This window comes from Condylura cristata, unplaced genomic scaffold (assembly GCF_000260355.1).
Source record: "Condylura cristata isolate star-nosed mole 26May11 unplaced genomic scaffold, ConCri1.0 scaffold00013, whole genome shotgun sequence".
NCBI lineage: Eukaryota > Metazoa > Chordata > Mammalia > Eulipotyphla > Talpidae > Condylura > Condylura cristata.
Window position 1 is genome coordinate 20,903,042 of NW_004567114.1, and position 23,496 is coordinate 20,926,537.

Genomic DNA, 23,496 nt, shown 5'->3' on the forward strand with positions numbered 1-23,496 from the left:
CTTGGATGGAACTGGAAAAGATCATGCTTAGTGAGATAAGCCAGAAAGAGAAAGAAAAATACCGGATGGTTTCACTCATAGCAGAAGTATAATGGACCAGGCGAGAAAATAACAAGAATAATGTAAAGCCATATATCAGAGACATTTTGTGGGGGTGGAGTAGGGAATGGGATCAAAAATTGGGGGTGGGGAGGGAAGTGCACGGGATTATGGTGATGGCACACAAGTGACTCGGTGATGGGAAACCCGCGGGGCTTACAACTGAGATAGAAAAAAAATGTACAAAATGATGTAAAAATAAACTGTTATAAAATTAAAAAAAAAAAAAGACACACAAAGATGTCACTTCTACTAAATTTGATATCTTGTGAAGACTTATCCAACATCCTGGCTTCGATTCTGTTTTCTTTCATAGAAAACTTCTTCAGAGTTGTCTATAATTGCTGTTTTGTACTTCTTTGCTTTCTATTCCTTTTTCAGTTTGCTCCAAACTCATCCTTCAACTGAGAAAAATTAACCAACTGTTGCTCAAGCATCAACAATCTCTCTACATACCATATCCAATAGCTATTTCCTTGTTTCCAATTTACTTCTGTGCATCATATACTAATTGACTGTTTTTTAGCTCTTAAATGTTTATCTCTATCTGAACTAAATTTTGGAGTCCTGAGTCCTATTATTATTTCTAATTTAACTGAATTTCTGATTTCTCTCTCTCAAATTTTTGATTGCCAGTTTTGTCTAGCTCTGTAAATGACACCACATATATGGAGTGTTTATGGCGAAAACTCAAGTCACCTTTGAATATACACTCCTTACACTCCTGGATTCTTTTTTTTTTTTAGATTTTAAAAAGGTTTTAAAGATTTTTGTTTATTTATGCACACAAGAACTGGGGTACATGCCAGAGGTGCATAGGGTGAGAAGATTCATCAGAGACAAAGTAGGAAACTGAACAGGCAGATGTACTGAAATACAAGGCTGAGCGGGGAATGGCAGGTCAGGAGAGGTCTGCTGCACCATGTAGGTCAGCTCCCTGGCCAGGGATTGAACTCATGCTACAGTGGCTGTGGATAGCTTCACAGTGCTGTGCTTTAACCTACTGAACCACCAGGAAGGGCCCTACTCCTGGATTCTTATATCTAATCCATTGAGAAGTTCCACAGATTCACCTTAACAGTTTATGCTACACCTGCCTTTTTGCCCCGTGACACAATAAGCAAGTGGCCATTCCCAAACCTTTAAAGCTGACTATGTGCTAATCGTGTGAGGATAGACTAGACTCCACTTTATAAGGTACTTGCACATTACGATCTGATAATATGTAAGCTCTGACTCACTGTTTTTGTGTAATATGATATAGTAAAAACTAAAATGCCCTTAAAAATAGCAGTATCTGCCTATAAATTTCAAATCAGGCCTTTCATCTGTTACTGACAAAGTCTCTTACCCGCTTCTTCCCAGGCTCAGAAGCACGAGTGTCATAATCATCAGGGAGCTGAAGATAATCCTCCATTCTGCTGGCGATCGCCTCCCAGTCACGTTTTCTTTTAGTACCAGTTCTCAAGCCATCCAACTTGTCTGAGGGACAAACACAGAGCCACAGCATTAAGGAAAAGTGTGAGTTTGCACACAACACACAAACAAGGGAAAAGAAGGCTGGAACACTGTCAGAGGACACATCCACACTTTTAAGAGCAGCACATTTGCAGATCCAAACTATTTTCACGGCTGAGATAATATCAAGTTCTGTGCAATTTCCAAGGTTTATTTGGTGTTCATATTGGCAGCATTATGTTACAATGTTGGTTTAAGTAACAGATATGGGTAGAACAAAACCGGACATGTGTTACTTGGCTTCTTTATTTCCCTATCAAATCAAAACACTTGTTTTTATGTTCTGAAAAATTCAAAATTAGGTATCTTCTAAAAATAGTTTCTTTAAGATAACATTAATATCACCCATTTGGTCTACAATGACACCTGCCACAATGTCATACGAAAGGCTTCAAATATTTTTAGATCAACAGTTGCTTGGCATTTTGACTGCTGTGAGAGGATTCCCCCATGATTTAATGAGTAAGTGGACTGCAGAAATCACTTTCTTTGGTTATACTATGAAATACTGTTGACCATTCTAAGGCTTAGGGGCTAGTCAGTCAGAGTCACCAGATCTAAATTTTCTTTCTGAATCTTCAATCTGAGAGGCCTGGACTTTCTAAGCCTTCAAAACTGTCATCAGTTAAAAGAACATGAATTGATGATTCAGAGCAAATGAAATATACATTATGGAATCTTCAAAAGGAAAACAGGACGACAAAGTGTGGTCTTTTCATTGGTTAATACTGATTTTGAATTTCACATGGGGAATATTATGAGTGTTATATATATATTAGCTACATTGAAATACTAAAGTTTTGAATCATTTGTAATTATAGAAACACTATTATTAAGCAGATCAATGAAGAAAACGGAAAACTTCAGAAACATAATAATCACACTTCTATGAACTCTATAACAGGTGCAGTGTGTATATAATAAAAATCTTTTAGATACCACGTTGGAGAGAAGTTGATATGGAAAGTACAGTGAGAACAGTGGCAGGAGGGACGGTGAGTTTATGCTTCAAATGTAAATTTCACACACAACTAACTGCACCATACCATACAGGCTTCAGAAACCAGTACGATTTGGCATACTTGGCAAAGGTTTTATTTCCTAAACCCCTTCCCCATGAAAGCAACTTTATTGAAAGGTCAGCAAGGCAAACTACAACACTTTACAAAACTCAAGAAAATTTTATCATATCACTTAGGAAAAATTTTAACATGGTTAAGTTCAACAGAAACAGTCTCCTAATCTCCTCTGTAAGTCACATGCTGTACACCAAATGGCTCTATCTATATGTAAATGACAGGCCACATTATACAAGATATTAAAGAACCGATGCCTTGATTGTACAGGGACACAGATACAGTATTTAAAAACCAATGAAGTCCCACAAACAATAAAACTGTTCTCAGCAGTTACAGTAGTACCATGAGAGTAAGAAGCTCCAACATGCTTGTTAAATAAATTGCAAAGAATTTCCACACTTAGTAAGATCAACTTGGATATTAACATATTTTAAAGAAAGAATTTCATATTTCAATTCCAAGAACAGAGCATGGCCAGGCAGCAATGCAGAAGGGCAGTGTGAAAAGTGGAAGAAATTTTCCTTATACACTGGGTATATGACAGGAGTTACAGACCAGGAGTCCCATATTTGCAACATGGAAGTTCAGAAGAACCTGTATTTCTAGACCGAACACCCTGTTTGAAACGTTTGATTTGAAATTTTATTATGCACAAAATGTTTAAAGTTTCCTTCTTGGGACTGAAGAAAGGTTCAGACCGCTTCCATATGGCATCCTGGAAACCCAAACACACAGATGTATGGCATAAGGTGGGGGAAGAAGAATCTGGGGTATTAATTATTTAAACACACACACACACACACACACACACACACAACTGTGTCCAATACACTCATACTAATGATTTTAAAGGTTTTAGTTTCAAAGATGAAGATGACGTAGTTTAAATATCCAATTGGCAGGTCACAGAATTTTATCACATCTTCAAAACAGTATGTATTATTATAGCACAACATAAAAAATGTTCGTATAAGTATTTTCTAAACAGAAATGATGTTCCTGAAAATTTGTTCAACATGGTGAACATACAAGGCTAAGTGCCTATACAAATAATTGCATTCCAACTGTAAAGAGATGAAACTGTCCAACATGTAGAGAAGGCCAATACACAATAACTTATAAGCAGAGACAAATGACACTGAGATGAGAAAAGCCAAAGTACTTGATATGAGAACCTAAATTATAATGGTAAATCTCAAACATTCTTTTAGTTTCTTAAACTGTGAAAACTAAACAGTTTGAGAAACCAAACTCATGTCGCTGGAATTTAAGTAGCTTCAATGCTGAACTCCAGCTTCTAATGAGGGAGCTAACACCCACCCTTGAGTTAAGGGTGCCTGTATTCCTCTAGGAATCAGTCAGGTGCAAGCTAAAGGTGTGCCATAGGCAGAGTCTTCAAAACTCTGACACCCATGGCAGATATCGCTCAGGCCAGTTCTGAATTTTTTCTAAAACTGTATCTATCACTAAACACACAAACATAGGCTGAACTGTGTACTGTAGTTAATACACAGATTAAGAATCTGCAATGAGACTTAACTACAGGTTTAAGAGACTACAGGTAAGAGAGCATTTTCTCACTGGCAGACTCATTTATGAGTCAAAATTCCTGGTACCAATTCAGATGTTCTGGTTCAATGTGTGATACTGCTAAAAATTAGTATGCTTCCGCCCAGTATACTCATGTTACCAAGAGTAATTTAAGAATATTGGTAATGTATTAAGGAAAATAATTTGTACCTGATGATCAAATCTACTGAGTTTGTCATAGGAAGGCAACATCAATAGGTTAATTCTTAGATGAAGACTCTTATGTTCTATAGAAGGACCTTCTTAATTGGCTCCATAAGCTAATCTGGAAGAAGCAACCCCACTCAAGAGATCTCCCACTCAATATGCTTTTCTCCACAGCTGGGTTAACTCTCAAGATAACACAACAGTGCAAGATGCAAATCATTATACAAAACTTCACTGTCACTCATTAAAAATAAACAAAACCCACCTGCAAACAGGTTAAAATTTGTTCACTAGATTTGTTACTAAATATTCAGTGCCTTTAGCTGAAATGGTTCGTTTAGTAAATTCAATTCTGGAATTCATTATCTATCATTTGTCTTTAAAATTAACTGAATTTGGATAAGATGAATTTTCTGAGAAGCAAATGGCAGACAGGTCAGAATTTTTTTTTTTTTTTTTTGAGAAATCCACACCAAGATTAGTAGCATAAATTCTTGAACAATCATAGCTATATATTTCCTTTCCCTTTCTCTTTAGAAACTAGTATATGGGCTGGCTCCAGTTTTAAAAAGCATTATTCTAGATCATATGTTATATAAGGTCTCTGAAGATTACATGATTAGGTACTAGATTTATCACTTTTACAATTCCCTTGTCTATATTTATGATCTCTCTTAACTCCAAAAGATAATCACTATTTAGAAAATCATGAGAGGAAAATGATGTTACAGTTTAATAGCCTATTCAAAAAGTACAGAAATTTAAACTTAACCTAATGTTAAAATAAGCAGATCTAAAGCATCATTACTGAAAAAGTAATTTGTGATTATTATTTTGCTCCATATTTGCTTGCAATTAAATACGAATAGACACCTTAATAGTTGAGAGGAGATACTTGATTGTTACTAAAATTTCCCATGGAGAGATTATTAGTGGAAGATATGTCCGTAAAAACAGATAATTTCCACATGACATATACTAGAAAAAATTCTAAAACTGTACAAAAAGAGCACTTTCCCAATACTATAGTAATACCACAGTTTGTGGAACTACCTTTTAACAAAAGAGTTGGTCAATTATCAGTTGTTAACATGGTCAGTTGGTCACAATGAAAGGCATAGCCTATATAATTATGTGCAAAGAGTACCCCTTCCAATGTCAGAAACACAATAGTGTCACGAACAGCGAAGCAGCTAAATGACTCAAATTTGTTCTATGAATTTAAGATATTTAGATAATTATTTCAATTCTGGAGTAACAGCATGGTACCAAAAGAGAAACGTAGAGACCAACAGTCAAATGTCATACAATAGTGTCAATCTTTTCAAAAAGTCCTTATTATAGCTTCCATTTTAAAAATTAAGACAATTTAATTAACATGTTAAATAGTTCTTAAGTGAGGTCAAATATTCTGAAAAAGTTTTATACTATTACCATGAAATATTGAAGGAAGGTCCATTGGAAATGTATGATTTTCTGTTTTATAGATAACCTCACATTAAGCAACTATAATTTTTGGCTCACAAAATCATTCTAAGTAGTTTACCTTGTAAACTGGCATTAAAGACCACAAGGACAATTTAAATGGAATAATATAAAGCAGACGCCTCAAAAACATGAATTATATATCTATTTCCCTCTACTCAGAAACTCCTACTAATCATACATCAAAAATAATTACTCTTTAATAATTAATTTTTAAACTTTAATATTTATTATTACTACTATTGTTACCCAACATTTTCATAATCAGGTTCAACTATAGACTACAGCTAAATACTCTTTTTTAGAAAAGCAGAAATCTCATTGGCACCAACATTTCTAACAAAAATGGATGAATTTTAGAAGCGACATTATTTTATTACTAAATTTATCACATATTTCTGCTTACTTTAAAAACTTTAAATGGTATTAAGGTTAGCGCATTTAAAATACTTTCTCCCCCACTCTGTCACAATATATAACTGACAGCTAGCAAAATAGAGTAGAGGACGTGAGGTAGGCTAAAAAAATTTTGGTTTATATAGAAATTTGGGGAAATTTGTTCCTCTTATGTCAGAGAGTTCTATGACCATTACCATCAGGTATCACATATAAAAACAGGAAAAAGGAAATACCCACCTAGCTTTGCCTCAGATGTGTCCATCTCCCATTTGCTTTTCGGAATGTAACCCTAAATCGTACACAGAGAGAAGCTCGAAGGGTTAGAAAGAGACACATACATGCATATCACTTTTGAACTGGAAAAGCATTAACAGTGGGAATGGATTCAGTTTCCACTCACTAGTTATAAATATAGACTTAGGGAAAATACAGTCTCATTATCTTTGAAGAAACTGAATTACCTAATTCACCAAAATTCACTGCCCAGATTTCAGAGTTGGTATTTAAGAATAGTATCATGAAGGCGCTTTGAGGCAACTACAGTTCAGGACACACACTCATCTGAACAACAACTGTACAGCAAATATGGTGAGAATGTATGCTAGTTATTGTGCTAATTAATCATTCAGAGTACCAGATGATTTGTAATACTAGCTTCGTTACTTTCTAAATACAACTGCTATTCTCAAGTGATAGTAGCAATGAGGTCCAAAGAGAGTTCCAGTGCATTTTTAAATACTCAAAAGAAAGAAGGAAACTTGGTATCAACTAACCCAACTATTTAGTTCAACTTCATTTTAAAGTGAACCCACCTTAAAATCAATCCATTTACCAGTTAGATCTCACAAGGGCTAATAACTTTACCGAATCAATGTTTTATTAGTTGGACACTAGGTTATCATTTCTGAAGTCTTTTAAAGTATACTTTCCTATTATATGAAAAACCGAAAATCTCCACAGGTAATTTACATCTTATTTAATAAAATATCTAGGTGTTTTATTTCAAGCAAAGTCTGATAAAGTACTGATGACATTTTGTACAAATTATAGCTGATTTTCAAATTCCCTAATGTAGTTATTTAACTATGCAGTAATCCTTTCAGTTTGTTCACGTATCAAGTGTATGCTTGTTCCATGTAATTTACTGTGATGCACTCTGTTTCCTATTTGACCCTAAAATACAGAACTTTAATATCAGGACTTATTATATAGGACAGATTCATCAAAGGTGTCAGTATCATCTTTGAAGTATCAATGTATCTCCTGACTAGTAGGAATGCTCAAATTCATAGAACAGACTGACACACACAGAAGATGAAAAAGTATGTTGACCATTTCATGACAACAACTTCTGAGTAAGCATTTTCTTACTAAAGCATTATCATTCTTTCAGGAAACCTATTAAGTTTATATATTCCTACTCTTTAAACCAGACTAATAATTCAAGTTTAATTTATTAGGCAGCACTTCAGGTGATAAATTATACCATCTTTTCATGCACATTTTTAAAACAAACCAAAACAAAACTATGGTGAAAATGTGGTGCTAAAAGTTATAAGTACTGATGACATTTTGTACAAATTATAGCTCAAAAAATCATCTGAAAACCTTAAGCATCACTAGAATATATATTTATAAAGTCTGAGTAATGTCTACTAATTCACTAAAGTACTAAAGAAGGCAAAATATCATACCAATGACCCCCCCAAAAGATTCTCTTAGCCAAGAAAACTTTGGATTTCATCCAGATGTAGTAATCAGTACAGAACAAACAATGCAAAAGTTACTGAGAATTCCTTTAAAATGGTCTGAATGACATGAGACTTGCTCTTAACCCAATGGTTAAAGTTTTCCAGAAATCTTTTACTCTTGGGATAGACTCCAACAGTAGAAGATCTGGATTCAGCATTTTTCAATGGGTTAAGAGAAGTTTTGTAACAGAAAGATATGCAAAACAAGTATATTGATTTTCCCCTGCTGAAACCACCCTGTTCTTCCTTAAGACATCTCTCATTGCTCAAGATGTTAGGATCCTTAGAAATAAAATAGGTAGTCCAGCAGGGTAAAATTCTAAGGCTTCCTTGCCATGTTCTGATGTAAAATAATATAGTATTACAGAATGTTTCATTTTTAAAAACAATGGTACATTAAATTAAAATTGCAAGTTTTGACCTACCCCTAAGCAAATCATTTTTATGAACCATATTCTAAACTGAAATCTCCACAAAAGGAAGACGGATCTTCAGAAGGCTAACGTTACACACTTCTCACATGATTACTTTCAAATGTACACGCTGCAAGTAGCTAAAGAAGTCATTAGGCAGGTTTCAGAACAGCGTGAACCTTTAAGTGAATTTCTTGTCTACATTTCAGAGCATATCTATATTAAATACAAACTAAGAAAAATATTTTGTTTAAAGAAAAAAAAACATACTGAGACTTAAATGCCATTAATTTTAAAGCCTGTTTTTTAATCCACATATAAAAGCTAGGAGTGTAAAGGTTGATGCCACCTCTATATAATCACACAGTTTCTATCCAGCATCTTCTATATCACACATGGTTTGATGGGACCACTCCTTAGAGAGTCTGTATCCTCTAGGGGGTAGGGATCAGGGTTCTTGCTTTGTATATTTTCATAAGAATGAGAAAAGTAGCTTTAGCAAGGACTGAGTATCAAACAAACAGATTATTTTGGATCAAAAAAGCAACACTATTCGAAGGCATTGCTAATCTCTGTACCTCATTAGCAAACACTGAAAAGTAACATAATTGTATAGGTCACATATTCTTGAATGACAGGGTAAGACAAACATCCCCACAGAGGTGTGATTAATAGCATTTACAGTAGGTACACGGGAACTTTGAGCTCACACTATGTAAGCCACTAATCAGCCTAAGTAAAATGTATTGCCTACACAGTCAAATCATTTTCCCATCCCTGAACAGGATAAAATGCATAAGAAACAAATCCAACAGTCAGTGGCAACCCTCTGGCTCCTGATTCAGTAAGTTCTTCTGCCTCAGTTGACAGAAACTCAACATTGAGATCTTGTAGGTAAGAAGAGACAATTATACATATGTTGGGTTGGTAGGCTGTTACCACCTATATGCTGGAGTGTAAGATACCCTTGCACATGTAATTGATTATCTTAAAAAAATTTTTACTCTCTTAAAACACCCACAACTGAATCAAAGGGTAAGTTTCTTAGCATCCTTAAAGTTATAACAACATAGCTGAGTGTTCTCTTAGGGGAAAATAAAACATACCCAAAAGTCTCCTTAAAGATGATTATGGAAACTTAGCATGAAGGAGCATTTAAGCATTAGTAATCTGCTCACAGATCTGAACCTAAACCCTTAAGAATTTCAATAGACTCTGTTCAAAGTGGTTGGTCTGTCTCCTACCAGTTCGCTTTCCTCTTCCTCTGCATCTTTCTTTTCTTCCTTCTGTTCTTCAATATTTGCATCAAAATCTTCCATCTCTACCTACACAACCCAATAATCATTAAAAAAGAAAAAAAAGACTATTATTAGAGTCTCTCAGTAAGATCTGAAATCAGTACATTCACCTATAGCAAAACAGTTGACTAGCTGTTACATAATGAATAGCTTTTTAAATACCCTAAACTATGAAATATAACTGATAAGGTACAAAACAGTATTTCTGCCATTCATTTCCCATCTTTATAATTTTATATAAAGTTCTGTTATAACTTGATGATTATCTGTTCTAAGTTAATGATTATTTGAATGCATATGGATTACAAGGGTTTCTTTTTAAAACATTTAACAAATATCTTTCCAATTAAGTAAAACATGGATATGATTCAAATTTCAAAAGATATGAAGTGATATGTAAAAAGTAAGATGACAGTAGTATGCCAAGAGTGGTAATAAGCCAAACAAAAGTAAATGAATTAAGAAAGTATTCATAATGTAAAATGAATAAAGCTTATACACAGATTACATAGTAGATGGACAGGGTCAAAGCTGGTAGAGAGTGCAACCAAATTTCATTAACCAAGGCTTTGGTAGGTCTAATTACTGAAAGAAAAATCTAGGTGAGAAAAAAGTTTGGGTGAATCACATACTAGATAGGCTGATTTTGAGATATAAGGTAATATATGTCTTTTATGTAAAGAATTTGGAAAATAATGACAGAACTAAAAAAAGAATCACCATAAAGCCCTCTCTAGTGGCTCAAGAATGTTAAAGCACAGCACGATGAAGCTAGCCACTGCAGCACAAGTTCTCCAGCCAGGGCAGTGACCCACATGGCACGGGAGACCTTTCCTGTTTCTCTCCCCTTAATAGTGTATTTCAGTCAAATCTGCCTGTTTGCTCCCCACTCTGTCTCTGGTCCACACCCCTAGCCTGAACCCCAGTTCTTGTAGGCATAAACAAATAAGTCCTTAAAAAAAAAAAAAAACCACCCATAGTCTCTCCACTAAGATGTAACTGCTATTAAAATGTTGATAAAACTCATTGCACTTTTTACAATGAAATGTTAAGGGCACATTATGGCAATTCAAACCACCAGAAAGATTATCTGTTGGAATGTGCAAAATAGAGCCTACGATAGAAAGCATCCCTAAAGGACTGTAACATTTAAGGATTGGGTAGCAAGAGATGTCAGTAAAAGGACTGAAAAAGGATGAAAAGAGAGGCAAGACTCTCAGAAACCAGGAGAAATGTGTTTTCAAGAAGATGGACATGGTCAACTAATCCTATATAGATGGTTGCAAAATCAAGCAACTGAAGAAATGAGAACTTTCCTCTGCCATGGAAATCATTGATGAGAATGTCTCTGAAAAATGGTTGGGGCAGAAACCAGAAGTGGGCTAAAGAGTGATGCTAGAGGTCAAACACAAGGATACAGTAACACTGAGTACTGAAAACTCTTACTGAGGAAGTCAAACAAAACAGAAGTATACAAACCATCAAAAGAAAAAAATCTCTCCTTTTTCATGCTACTGCCAACAATTTTTCTTCCAACAAATTAGTAAATGATTTATACCAAAACTATAAGTGAGAAAGTATCCTGGGGAACAGGATATTTTTCTCCAAGTATTTCCCTACAAATTACTTTTTACAGAGCCCTCTTTGGTGGCACAATGGGCTAGGAAGCAGCACTGCAAGCTAGCTGTAGCTGCTTCAGTGCGAGTTCAGTCCCTGGCCCTGGAGGTGACCCACATGGTGTAGCAAACCTCTCCCATCTCACCTGCTACTACCCTGCACCTCTGGCTTGTACCCCAGTTCTGTATGCATAAATAAATAAATCTTTAAAAAAATTACTTATTACAGAGAAAAAGGTAGAAAACTTTGGATACATCTGAACCAAGTGATCACTATTAAGTCACTAATAATGAAATAAACTTACACATATGGCTCCTGATATATTTCACTGAGGACACATCATCACTTATATAGATTCCTGCTAATGTTTATAAACTAAACCTAATCATATGGAAACAATTGGATAAAACCAAATAGAGGAACTTTCTATAAAACAAGTGGCTTACATTCTTCAAAAATTCTTTGCTTTCATGACAAACTATTTTAATATTAAGGAGCTGGATCGTAGATTTTAAAAAACTGCTATAAAGCACATTATAGGAGAAACTGGTGAAATCTGCATATGGAATATAAATGAGAGAAATAAAAAAATTTAATTGTGGAAATATGTATTACTTGATATAATATTTTAACAGGATTAAATTTCCTGAATTGATTTTTGATTCAAATTTGGTTAGGAGAATAGCCTTGTACTTGGGAGGTACCAACTAAAACATTTAGGGTGAAAGGTTACGAAGTTTTCAACTTAACACTCAAATGGTTCCACAATAACTGTGATAGTAGTAGTAAACATTAAAAATTGATGACTCTTGATAAAAGTTGAGTAGATGGATGAGAGAAATACTTAAACTTTTCTATAAGTTGTAAAAGTGTCTTTACACTATTCATGCAACTCTTCTGTGGTTTATACATATTTTTCAAATTAAAAAAAAAAAAAAAAAAGACCACTTTGGCACTACACACGAGCCAAAGGGCACTTACCTCTTCAATAGCAGCATCTTGAAGTAAAGAACGAATGTCCAGGCGCATCATGTGTCGAGGTGCAGTTTCCCAGTGATCAGCCATCTATTGAGAGATTCAGTAGGTTAGTTTATCTCTGGAAACAACTCGAAAGAAATAATAAGTGAACATCCAAGACAAATTTTAAATGATATTCTGAAGTCTAACAGGTTAGTTCCAGGAAAAGTATGGCAACCTGTTTCCATACACAGAAATGATAAGAAACATACACTGAAGTAAGTAGAAAAGTTATTTAAACTACAGGGATAGGGTCCTCCTTGGTGGTGCAAGTGGTTAGAATGCAGCACTCTGCAGCCATTGCAGTATGAATTCAATCCCCAGCCAGGGAGGTGACCCACATGGCACAGACCTCTCCTTCTCACTGGCCGATCCCTCCAGCAGTGTATTTCAGTTGATCCACCTGTTATGCTCCCCACCTTATCTCTGGTGAATTCCCTCAAACCCCTCTACCCCCCATCTCTGGCTTGTACCCAGTTCTTGTATGCATAAGTAAGTAAATCTTAAATAAAACATTAAAAGAAATGAAGTATAGGGATAAGCAAGCATTTCTAGTCAACTGTGTGATTAACAAAATGAAGCTCAGAATGTAATTTTTTGTTTCCAAGAGTTACCTTATTGATTTCTTTAAGCTTTCTCCCATGAATATTTCTCTTGCCACAAGTCTGGTTATCTGCACTCATTTCAGCCAAATATACCTAAGAAAGAATGAATAATTATTAGGCAAACAAATGTAGCACTTATATGAGGACACACAATACTCTGCAGTTCTTTTAAGAGCATACCTCAAATCCCTTGGTTTTTGCTGCACTCCAAAACTGGTCAAAATGTCTAACTCTGTCATTGATGGCATCTAAGATGATGAAGGGGAAAAAACCATCATCCAGAGTCTTTTTGAAAGTTTTGAACATGCTGGTGCGGTAGGTCTCCTCCATCTCAGCTTCATATTCATATTCCATTACCTAAGATCCCCACAAGAAATATGGAATTAACATAAACCAAAAAAAAAAAAAATCACCCTAAACCTGTTTTGCAGTATTTTCTTTACACCTGATTATTAAAGTTTGTGTTCCAAAACAAAAAGGAGAGTGAGAGAGAAATCTTGGTATTCAGAAAAGAAGGGCACATTTCTCTCTGAATATGGCTTTCTATGTATATATATTTTTAAATAAATCAAAAAGGCCAACAGGCACATGAAAAATATTCAACATCACACAATCAGGGAAATGCAAATCAAAACCAGGAGTTACCAACTTACACCAGTGAGAATGGCACATATTAAAAAAACTAGCAACAACAAATGGTGAGATTGTGGAGAAAAAGGAACTCTGCTATACTGCTGGTGGGAATACAAACTGATCCAACCACTATGGAAAGCTGTGTGGAGGTTCCTCAAACTACTAAAAATGGAGCTTCCATATGACCCAGCAATTTCACTCCTAGGAATCTACCCAAAGGACACAGAAACATAACTCAAAAGGATACCTGCACCCCTATGTTTACTGCAGCACTATTATAATACATAAGCTACGGAAACAACCCAAATGCCTAAAATAGATGACTGGAGCAAGATGTTGTGATACCTATATTACAAATACTGCTTGCCAATCAAAAACTCATGCCATTTGCAGCAATATGGATAGAGCTGGAAGGTATTATGCTCAGTGAAATAAGCCAGAAAGAAAAAGAAAAATATTGGAATAGTTTCACTTACAGGAGGAATGTAGAAGAACCAAATAAGTGATCAGGAAAACAAATTATAATAAATTAAAAATCAAAATCCATAGTCAACTATAAATCAGAGACATTCTGCAGGGGAAGAAGAGGGGGAAGGATCAAAACGGGAGGGAAGAGCACAAGGGACTAGGGATGCATGGGTGAACTGGTGGTGGGAATTTCACGGGGACTACACCTGAGAGGATCGAGAAAGTATACATTGTACAAAAACCAAGAATGATGCAAAATATATATAAAACTAAAATAAATAAATAAATAAAAGTGTAACCTGAGCAGAATATATCATACCTTCTTTTTTACTTTCTTTCCAGAATCAGGATCTTTTTCTTCTTTTTCCACTTCAGTGATAAAATAGTCATCCAGGCTTAGAACTCTAGGTGCAGGTCCTCCAAATTCTACCTCTTTATCCTAGTAATCATAGAGTTAAGAAAGAGAATTTATAGGATAAATTAATGAATGCTCATCTAAGTTTCCCCTTTCGGCTAAATAATATCCAGTGTTCTGGTAATTTCAAATCAAACAGCTCAAAAATTAATATGTAATCGCATCTACCACCAGGGTCAACTAGAATGGATCAAATGGGAAACACCTGTATTGAAATCAAGCTGCTTGCTAAGGCAAATGGCTAACAAAATCAACTGACTCTTTGGCTTTCCTATACTCACTCGAATGAGTTTTGCAACATGTGTTTTTCCACTGCCAGGCAATCCTCTCATTATAACAACAATCTGAAACATATGGGGGGAAAAAATCAGAAGATGTTTTAACAAAGAGATTTTACAGTTAACAATGATCTATCAACCTCCAGTACAGATCTTATGATAGTGCATTCAATAAACCTTAATAACTGTGGAAGGATAGAAATAATATGATTCTGACCTAACAGGAATTACATTAGAAATAATAGGAACAAAATTGGGAAACTCACATGCATATGAAAATTAAACACCATATTCCCCAAAAAAGAAATCAAAAGAAAAATCAGGAAGTAAAAATGAAGATACAATAGAGCAAAAATTTATGGGAGGCAACTAATGCAGAAATTTCTAGCTATCAAATGCCTACATAAACCAATAAGAAAGATCTCAAATCAATAACTTCATTTTCCATTTTAAGATAATGGTAAAAAGGGCAACAAACTAAACCTAACGCAAGCAGAAAGAATGAATAATAATTAACCTAAACTAATGAAGTCTCCTAATAATCCCCCTATTTGTTTCATAACATCATAAAGCCAAATCCATTTTTAGCCTCTTCAAGATGCAAAGAATTGAACTCTAATGAATTACTTCTGACATTTTTAACATCTTTTTCCCCCCCAACAGCAGGTAAGTTTCTCAAAAATTCTGTAGGGTAGGCAGTTTATGAAACTATATGATGATTTAGAGATGGTAAAATATCTTAAAAATGGTATTATTGCTATGTCAAAAAAAAGTTGAGAAATTCTGTTCAAGGTATTTAAAAAGATCTCTAATCAATTAGCTTCTGATTTACAAGAAAACTAGTCAACTACATAGGACTCACTCTTTCAGGTCTGCTCTCCCGGCCAGGCGGTTTCAAAATATCATCTACATTCTTAGATTCGGGCTTCTTCTCAACACGTGGAGCTGGAGGGGGCTGGTGGCTTAGTGAAGGAGCTGGCAGAGGCATTCGCTCCTCTGGATAAGTTCTTCGTTCTCCTAGGATTCCAGCAATTGAACAAAATCATTGCTGAATAGTAAATTAATTTGAATTTTAATACTCTCCCCACTCAAGTGAAGGAAATATAGTTCATGATGATTTGGGAGCCACTTTTTTTTTTTTGGTTTCCCATCACCAAATCACCCATGTGCCATCACCATAGTCCAGTGGATTTGGGAGCCACCTTTAACCTTAAGTAGAAAAGTTTAAAGGCAATGTAAATCTAATAAAATCAAGAAAATGAAAAAATTTAGGTATGATTTCAGGCAAACAATGTTTTGAAAAATACTGAATTTATCCTTATTTATATTAAATTTAGGAAGAAAAGTTATACAACAGGACATGGAAAAATCATTATCTACTTTGCTGGATAGTACCAAGTAGGAAACCAGCTCTGTAACTTTTGTGTTATGGTTTTAAGAACTAGTGCTACCAGCTTAGGAAAGTATATTTATAAATAAGTATAAGTTTCTGGTTTAGGTAAACTAAAGTGAAAAACTAAAATCTTAATGCCCAACAAGGACCTGATATTTTATCCATTCAATGGGATTTCATAGAGTCATTAATAGGTTTGCCTGTGCAAAAATATTATATGGTTCAACATAAGTAAGAACAAGCACATTAAAGAAATTGTATTTATACTTTGATTACAACATAAATATGAAGAGAGAATGAGAGGAAACAATAGTATGGTGGGTAGATTATAAGCAATTTTGTTTCTCTTTTCCACAGTTGCTTTAATAACATAAAATTTTTTATTAATTACATTGTTATTTTTTATAGTGCTGCCATCTCTGAGAAATATTAACTGTATTCACTATACACATTTAAGTGCATAGCTACAATAGAAATCACCTCCAACTGTTTACAACACCACTTATAGTAAATAAGGCACAGCTCTACCTCCAAACATGGATGGTCCTTCGTAGGCTGGTCTGTCAGACTTTCGATCATAGGATGGCCTATCAAAGCCCCCTCTTCTCGATGAGGAATGGTCTTTTTTGTCTCGATATGACTGAGATCTAGAAGGTACAGCAAGAGTGCTTTGGTAAGAAACTATATTTGGAGGTCTCTACCTTATAATGCAATACAATTATGTGCCCGATTTTATTCGATGGATTACTCCATAGTCTTTAAATTTTTTTTTTTTTTTTGGCTTTGCATTCACATCTGCCTTATATACACACATATAAAGAGTACAAGAATTGCAAACAAACTGCTTGGCTATTAATTAAGTAATGCTGCAACTTTATTGACTATACCATTTGCTCTCCTTTCTGGCTATCTCTATATTCTATTTAGTTATGTGGAATACAAGTAAGCAAAACTTAAGCACCAATTTTCCTAAATCTTGGTCCAGAACTGCTCTGCTCTTTCTTACCAAATTATAGACATACCTGCACAAGAATAGGTCAATTACCAGATTTCTTTTAGATACAGACTTTTGTTTAGTTATGCTAAACTTTAGTATATACTAATTTGCACATCTGGCAAAAATTTTTTCACAGCATATATACCTATCATCTCGAGGCCGACGATCTCTGTCAAATCGATCCCGGTCATAGTCAATAACACCTCGGTCACGATCTCGGTCTCTATGTGTCTCCCGATCCCTTTTGAAATCTCGATGATCTGGCATGATGTTACTTTGACGATCGAAATAAGGCTCACGGTCTCTGTCTCTATCGTAACGATCACGCTGGCCTACATGCTCTATAAAAACAATTAGTAATAATTTTAAAAGTAATAAAATGAGAATTATAGTAATAAGAAACACCTCCCTTTTCCTGAAATAAAAGGAAAAAAGTACATAACTAACTTTAGTACTAGTATAAACTGTCGCCTTAATTCAACGTATAAATATTTTAGCTGTACTAAATAAAGGGGGGGAAGGTCCAGATAATTTCACAAAAAGGAAAATCATGTGATAATTATACTCTATAAAATTTAAAAATACTGATCTCTGTGGGACTCCTACCTGTCTCAAAAGTTGATCTTTCTGGTAATGGATCTGGGCGTAGAGTTATTCTTTCTCCATAGGGTATCTGTTCAACCTTATTAGTGGATATATCTGGTAAAAAAAAAATCAGGATAAAACACCAAAGAGTGAAGTTTAAGGAAGTCAAAGCTGAAATTACCAAATCCTTTAGAGGGTCCCAAATATAAGTTGCCACCATTACTCACCTCGGCCATGGCCATAATCAACAGTCTGTTGCACTGGTGGGGGTTTGGACATTGGTGGCATACCCATAGGTAATGGGCCAGGAGGTGGAATGGAAGGATGAATAGGTGGGGGTGGTAACACCGCAGAAGATGGAATTGCTGCAGTGTCAGATTTAAATTCTGAATTTAGTCCTTGTTCATCATTTGTATCCCAGAGACCATAGAAAGAATCTTCATCCCAGCGTTCCTGTTCCACAGATGAAGACTGTGACTTTATTACTGGAGGAGGAGGTGGAGGTGGTGGAGGAGGGGGTGGTGGTGGTGGTATTGGAATAGGTGGTCTGGTTATAGGAACAGATGATCTTGGTGGAGCAGAAGGTCTCATAATGGAACCTGGTGGTTTGCCCATAGGCGGTGGTGGTCGATAGGATCCTGGAGGCTGGAAAACAAAGTAACTGACTTAGTGGACAAGCATATCACAGTACTTTTAAACATCAGTAGAAATTAAAATGTGGTTCTCAATCTATAAAAGAAAAAAATTGATAAGCTGGACACATGAAAAATTCAAAAAAATTTGTGCTTTAAAATATGTTATTAGAAAAATGAAGTGACAAGTCAGAAAATACATGCAAATCACATTTGATAAAGGACTTGTATCCAAAATATTAAAAACCATAATAAGGGCCCTCTCTGGTGGTGCAGTGGTTTAAAGCACAGCACCATTAAGCTGTCTGCAGCCAATGCCACATGAGTTTGATACCTAGCCAGGGAGGTGACCCACATGGTGTGGCAAACCTCTCCTATTGAGCCCACTGCTCCCCTCAGCATTGTATATTTCAGTAATCTGCCTGCTCTGCTTTCCACTATCTCTGGTGAATCCTCTCACCCTTTGCACCTCTGGCCTGTTCCCTGGTTCTTGAATTCATAAATAAAATAAAAGTTTTTTAAAAAAACACACGACAAAAAAAAAACAAAACACAACAAAACCAAAACCAAAATATGTGCAAAAGATTTGGACAGACATTTCTTCAAATATATATGAATGGTGAATAAGCACACAAAGAGATGTTTAACATCATTAATCATTAGGGAACTACAAATCAAAATCACAATAACAAATGATGGCAAGAATGTAGAAAACAAGCCCTATTAGATTGTTAGTGGAAATGCAAAATGATGCAGCCAACTTTGGGAAATGGCTTAATGATTTCTTAAAAAGTAAAACATAAATTCATCATACAACTCAGCAATTCCATTCTTATGTAACAGTCCACACACACACACACACACACACACACACACACACACACACACACACACACAGCCTACCCAAAGACTTATGCACAAAAATTTCTAACAGCATTATTTGATGACTTAAATGGCAATGAACTGGTGAATGGATAAATGAAACAGTATATTCATATATTATTAGACTTTGCAATAAAAAGAACTTTTTGAAGTTTAAAAACATAAAATTTAGAAATTTTAAACTTTTAAGTAATGACTCATACTACAGTATGAGTGCTAGCCACTTAGACACAAATGCTTCTTCAAATCTACTGTAGGTAAGGATCTAGTGCATTAGTTAAGACAAAATCTTCATATATAATTCTTATGTTTATCACCTGATTAAGAACCTCTACTGCAAACTAACTTCCCACTATGTTAATGTATCTCCTTCATAAAGACAGTGAATTGCCAAAGAGAGAAACAAACTTTGCTAGCTTTCTCACTTTTACTGTCTGGTTGACAACAGCAGTTTGTGGCAAAACTGGTAGCAGCAAACAGTTACTAGCACTAGCAAACAACAAAGCAAAGAAGCCAAGTGGGACAGTTAGTAATCTCTCCAAGGAGTGGCGTGATAGTACACAATGTTTACATTCACTTTCCGAAAGTAATTACCACATGTCAACAGAGCTACACAAATGTACACAGCAGAACCTGCTCATCGGTAGGTCTTATTCACTCAATATGAAACTCAACCATCAAATAAAATTTACTCTCTACAAGCTTAATTCTTTTAATTGATTCTTCCGATTATTAAAAGCCAACAATATACATTACTTCTGCATTTACTCATATGTCAGCCATGCTTTCAAAAAATGAAATTTTTGAATAATGAAATGGATTTGGCTAATAAAGAACATTATTTAGCTAGTGTTTACTATAAACTAGAATTAAAGACAAATGTTATTATTTAGAAATAAACTTTTAGGTGAGGACTCTAAATTTCATTAAAAAGATGCCTTTAGAGGACAGAACTATTGTGCTTGGAACACAGCTATCAGTTTTAAATACATTAACACAACTATGTGCACAAACAAAACAAGTGTTTTATTCATAATATATGGTGCAAGCAAAGATATGTTTGTAAAAATCAAAATCAAAATACCCAGAGTATTTATGAAAGGATTAACAGTTACACTATATCAAGGATAATATAAATAAGTGAGATAAACCAATAAGGAGATAAAGAACAAAATAGAATTTGTACAAGGAGAATGATAATTAACAAATGTAGGAAAATATTTATGTTTTCTAGTTATAAAATGCATATTAAAACATCTTAAACTAGTAAACCTACCAAAAATATAACTGATGCTTGCACAGTAGTATAGATGTTATATAACTACTTTAGATGTTATATAATAACATGTTAGATGATATAACTACTTTATAGATGTTATATAACTACTACAGCTGTTAGGCTGTATTACAGAAGCATTAAAGATGTGATTATTTTTTAACTGAAACATCTCACTTTGGGAATTTACTATATTAAATATGTTTATATATAAATTACCTTTAAGAGGTTATCTAAATTCCACTTTGGTTATTTCACCAAGAATACAGAAACATTAATTCAAAATATATATATATGTACTCCTACATGTAGCACAGCATTATTCATAAATAGCAAAAATATTCCATTTGCCAAACTATGGGTGGAACTTGAGGGGGGAGGGTCTATGTTAAATGAAATGTCAAGTTTCAGTCATATGTGGAAGATAAAGACAGTAAAGGAACGAACACAACAAACTCTTAAATTCTGACAACAATAGTAGTTACCAGAAGGGGAAGGTGGACAAGTAAAGGTGGTCAACTACATGCTGGTGAATGGAATCAGTGGTGATCGTAACAAAGTACATAAAGATATCAAAATATAAAGCTGTATACATGAAATATTAATTAAAAAGTTATCTAAAATAAGAACTTGACAGTCATTCATTAAAGATGTACTAGTAACAAGAGTGAAAGATTAAAAACAAATATCCAACAGAAATGGAATATGATAAATTATTATGCATTTAAAATAATAAAACATGTAGCAACATATAAAAGTGTTTAAACCAGAAATGTCAACCTATACTGTAGAGTTTACCTTGCTAAGAAATACAAATGCAAAAGAAATAATTCCTGTCTTTATGATTTCCATTTAGATGGAATGACAAACAACAAAGCAATCAAAATAGATTAAAGGTTCAGAGAGCTGCCCATCCAAGATGTTCAGGGGTATGTGAGGGCAATCATGGAAGGGGAAATAGTAGAGTGTAGTTCCTATAAGAAAAACAAGAATTAACTAGTTGGGAGTACAGGACAGGAAGAGAAAGAAAAACTCTAGAGAACATGCATGTGCAAAGTCATGGAAAAGAAAAACCTGGCACATTCAAGAAGCTTCATGTGAAGGGAAAGTGGTGCCTAAAAGATGGGAGTAGCAGTGTGGTAAAAGGTAAGAAGTCAGACAGCACAGAAAGAACATCAAAAGTCATAAAAAAGCAGCTAGATTTTATCCTTCAAGCACTGGGAAATAAGTTCTAAAGCTAAGGCATAACATAATTTATGTTTAAAATGTTTGTCAAAAACCAAAGTCATGCCACTCACAGCAATATGGATGGACCTGGAAAGGATTTTGATAAATAAAATAAATCAGAAGGAGAGAGGTGGTGTCACTTCTAAGTAGAATATAGAGAAACAAAGGGGCAGATAAAGCTAAACTTAAAAACTAACCCTTGAAAGCTGATTATAGAATTGAGAAAGTCATGGGAGAAGGGGTGAAAGAAAACTGAGGATGGAGCACAACGGACTAAGGTATAGCCTACAGGTGGCTTGGGGGTGGGCATACTATGTTAGTAATACTTGAAACAGCCAAGGGGATCCTTCACGCTCCAAACTCAAATAACAATGTAAACCAGTAAAAAAAAGTCCATTTTGTCCAGAAATCACATCACTGATATCTAAAATGAAGTATAGTCCTTATTTCAAAAAGACATAAGAAAATTTTCTGTAGTGATGGACTTTTTTTTTACATTTTGGTACACATTTGTCAGACTCAAACTGTAGAGTTACAATGGTCAGGTTTATATGGATATGTTATTGTATGTAAAGTATACCCCAAAATCTGATCCAAAAAATATAATAAAATAATCACTCTGGCAGCAGAATGAATGGATCAGAAGGGAATAAGATGGAGAGAGATAAATTAGAATGCTTCTGAATAATCTTCGTTAGAACTAAGATCGGATGCCAAATGAGGATAGATATAGAACAGAAAGGTAGTAAAGCCAATCAATAGAACTACTGATAAGGAGGGATAGGACAGAGGAAAGGAAAGGCTAACTTTTAGGTTTTGAATTACGTGATGGTAAGGAGAATAAACAAGTGTAATGAGGGATTAATGAACTCAACTTTGAATATGCTAAGTTTGACATGACACACGTCTGCACAGAAATTCTACAGGTAAAAAGATAAATACATAGTTCTAGAGATGATCTGGGGAGTCAGTATCATGATGGGCTTGATGTCAACAACTATGTGTCTTGTGTTAGCCCAAAAGTCAAAGGAAAATTGAGGAACGAAAATAGTTAACCTGATAAAATGGTTCTACAGTGTCTTTTTCTCTCTCGTTGTGTGCTGTTATAAAGTTATTCACAAGATAACATTTTTAAAGGCTATCTCTGGCTTAAATACATAACAAAAACAAAAATAAAACAAAGGGAGACATAATTATACAACCTTTAACATAAACACCCCTCTTTTTTGTATGAACTGAGGAGTGATGGCTGATCCCTTCCCCAGTTGGAAGCATAGTAGTCCGAAGAGGTGGAAGACTACAAGAATCATGAGAGCAGACTCCCACAAGGAGTCCTTGCACTGCCCAGATGGAGACGCATGACTATCTGAACAAAAGACTTATTAGGAAAATTCTAGCTACATAAATAGTTCAGATGTGCTAAACATTTATACTGAACTTTGACCATACTTATTTATATTTTCTTTATAGCAGAAATTTGTAGTATAGAAAAAATATCAAACAAGATAGAAACATATAAAGTAGGAATCATTTCTTTATCTGACCAGTTTTCCCATACCGGATACATTCCAGGTCTTGAAGATGTATTCTGTAATCTTGATTCCTGGGGTGGTAGATGGTCAGGCATCTGTGGCTCAGATCCAAAATCTTTCATCTTTTGAAGCTGTTCTTTCTGTTCCCTGTAAACACATG

At 34.8% G+C, this 23,496-nt stretch overlaps 1 protein-coding gene across 2 annotated transcripts in view; it reads right to left on the minus strand.

The window, feature by feature from the left end:
* Window positions 1-23,496, minus strand: part of YLPM1 (YLP motif containing 1) — a 63,484-nt gene that overhangs the window by 7,054 nt on the left and 32,934 nt on the right. For both annotated transcript variants that reach the window (XM_004681692.2, XM_012724560.1), the window contains 14 exons: window positions 23,363-23,483; window positions 18,015-18,432; window positions 17,809-17,901; window positions 17,348-17,543; window positions 16,734-16,852; window positions 15,675-15,829; window positions 14,816-14,878; window positions 14,439-14,558; window positions 13,199-13,375; window positions 13,028-13,111; window positions 12,378-12,461; window positions 9,726-9,806; window positions 6,555-6,606; window positions 1,451-1,581 (listed from right to left, as the gene is read on the minus strand). In XM_004681692.2, coding sequence (XP_004681749.1) covers window positions 1,451-1,581; window positions 6,555-6,606; window positions 9,726-9,806; window positions 12,378-12,461; window positions 13,028-13,111; window positions 13,199-13,375; window positions 14,439-14,558; window positions 14,816-14,878; window positions 15,675-15,829; window positions 16,734-16,852; window positions 17,348-17,543; window positions 17,809-17,901; window positions 18,015-18,432; window positions 23,363-23,483 — 1,894 coding nt within the window. The remainder of the gene's footprint in view (window positions 1-1,450; window positions 1,582-6,554; window positions 6,607-9,725; window positions 9,807-12,377; window positions 12,462-13,027; window positions 13,112-13,198; window positions 13,376-14,438; window positions 14,559-14,815; window positions 14,879-15,674; window positions 15,830-16,733; window positions 16,853-17,347; window positions 17,544-17,808; window positions 17,902-18,014; window positions 18,433-23,362; window positions 23,484-23,496) is intronic.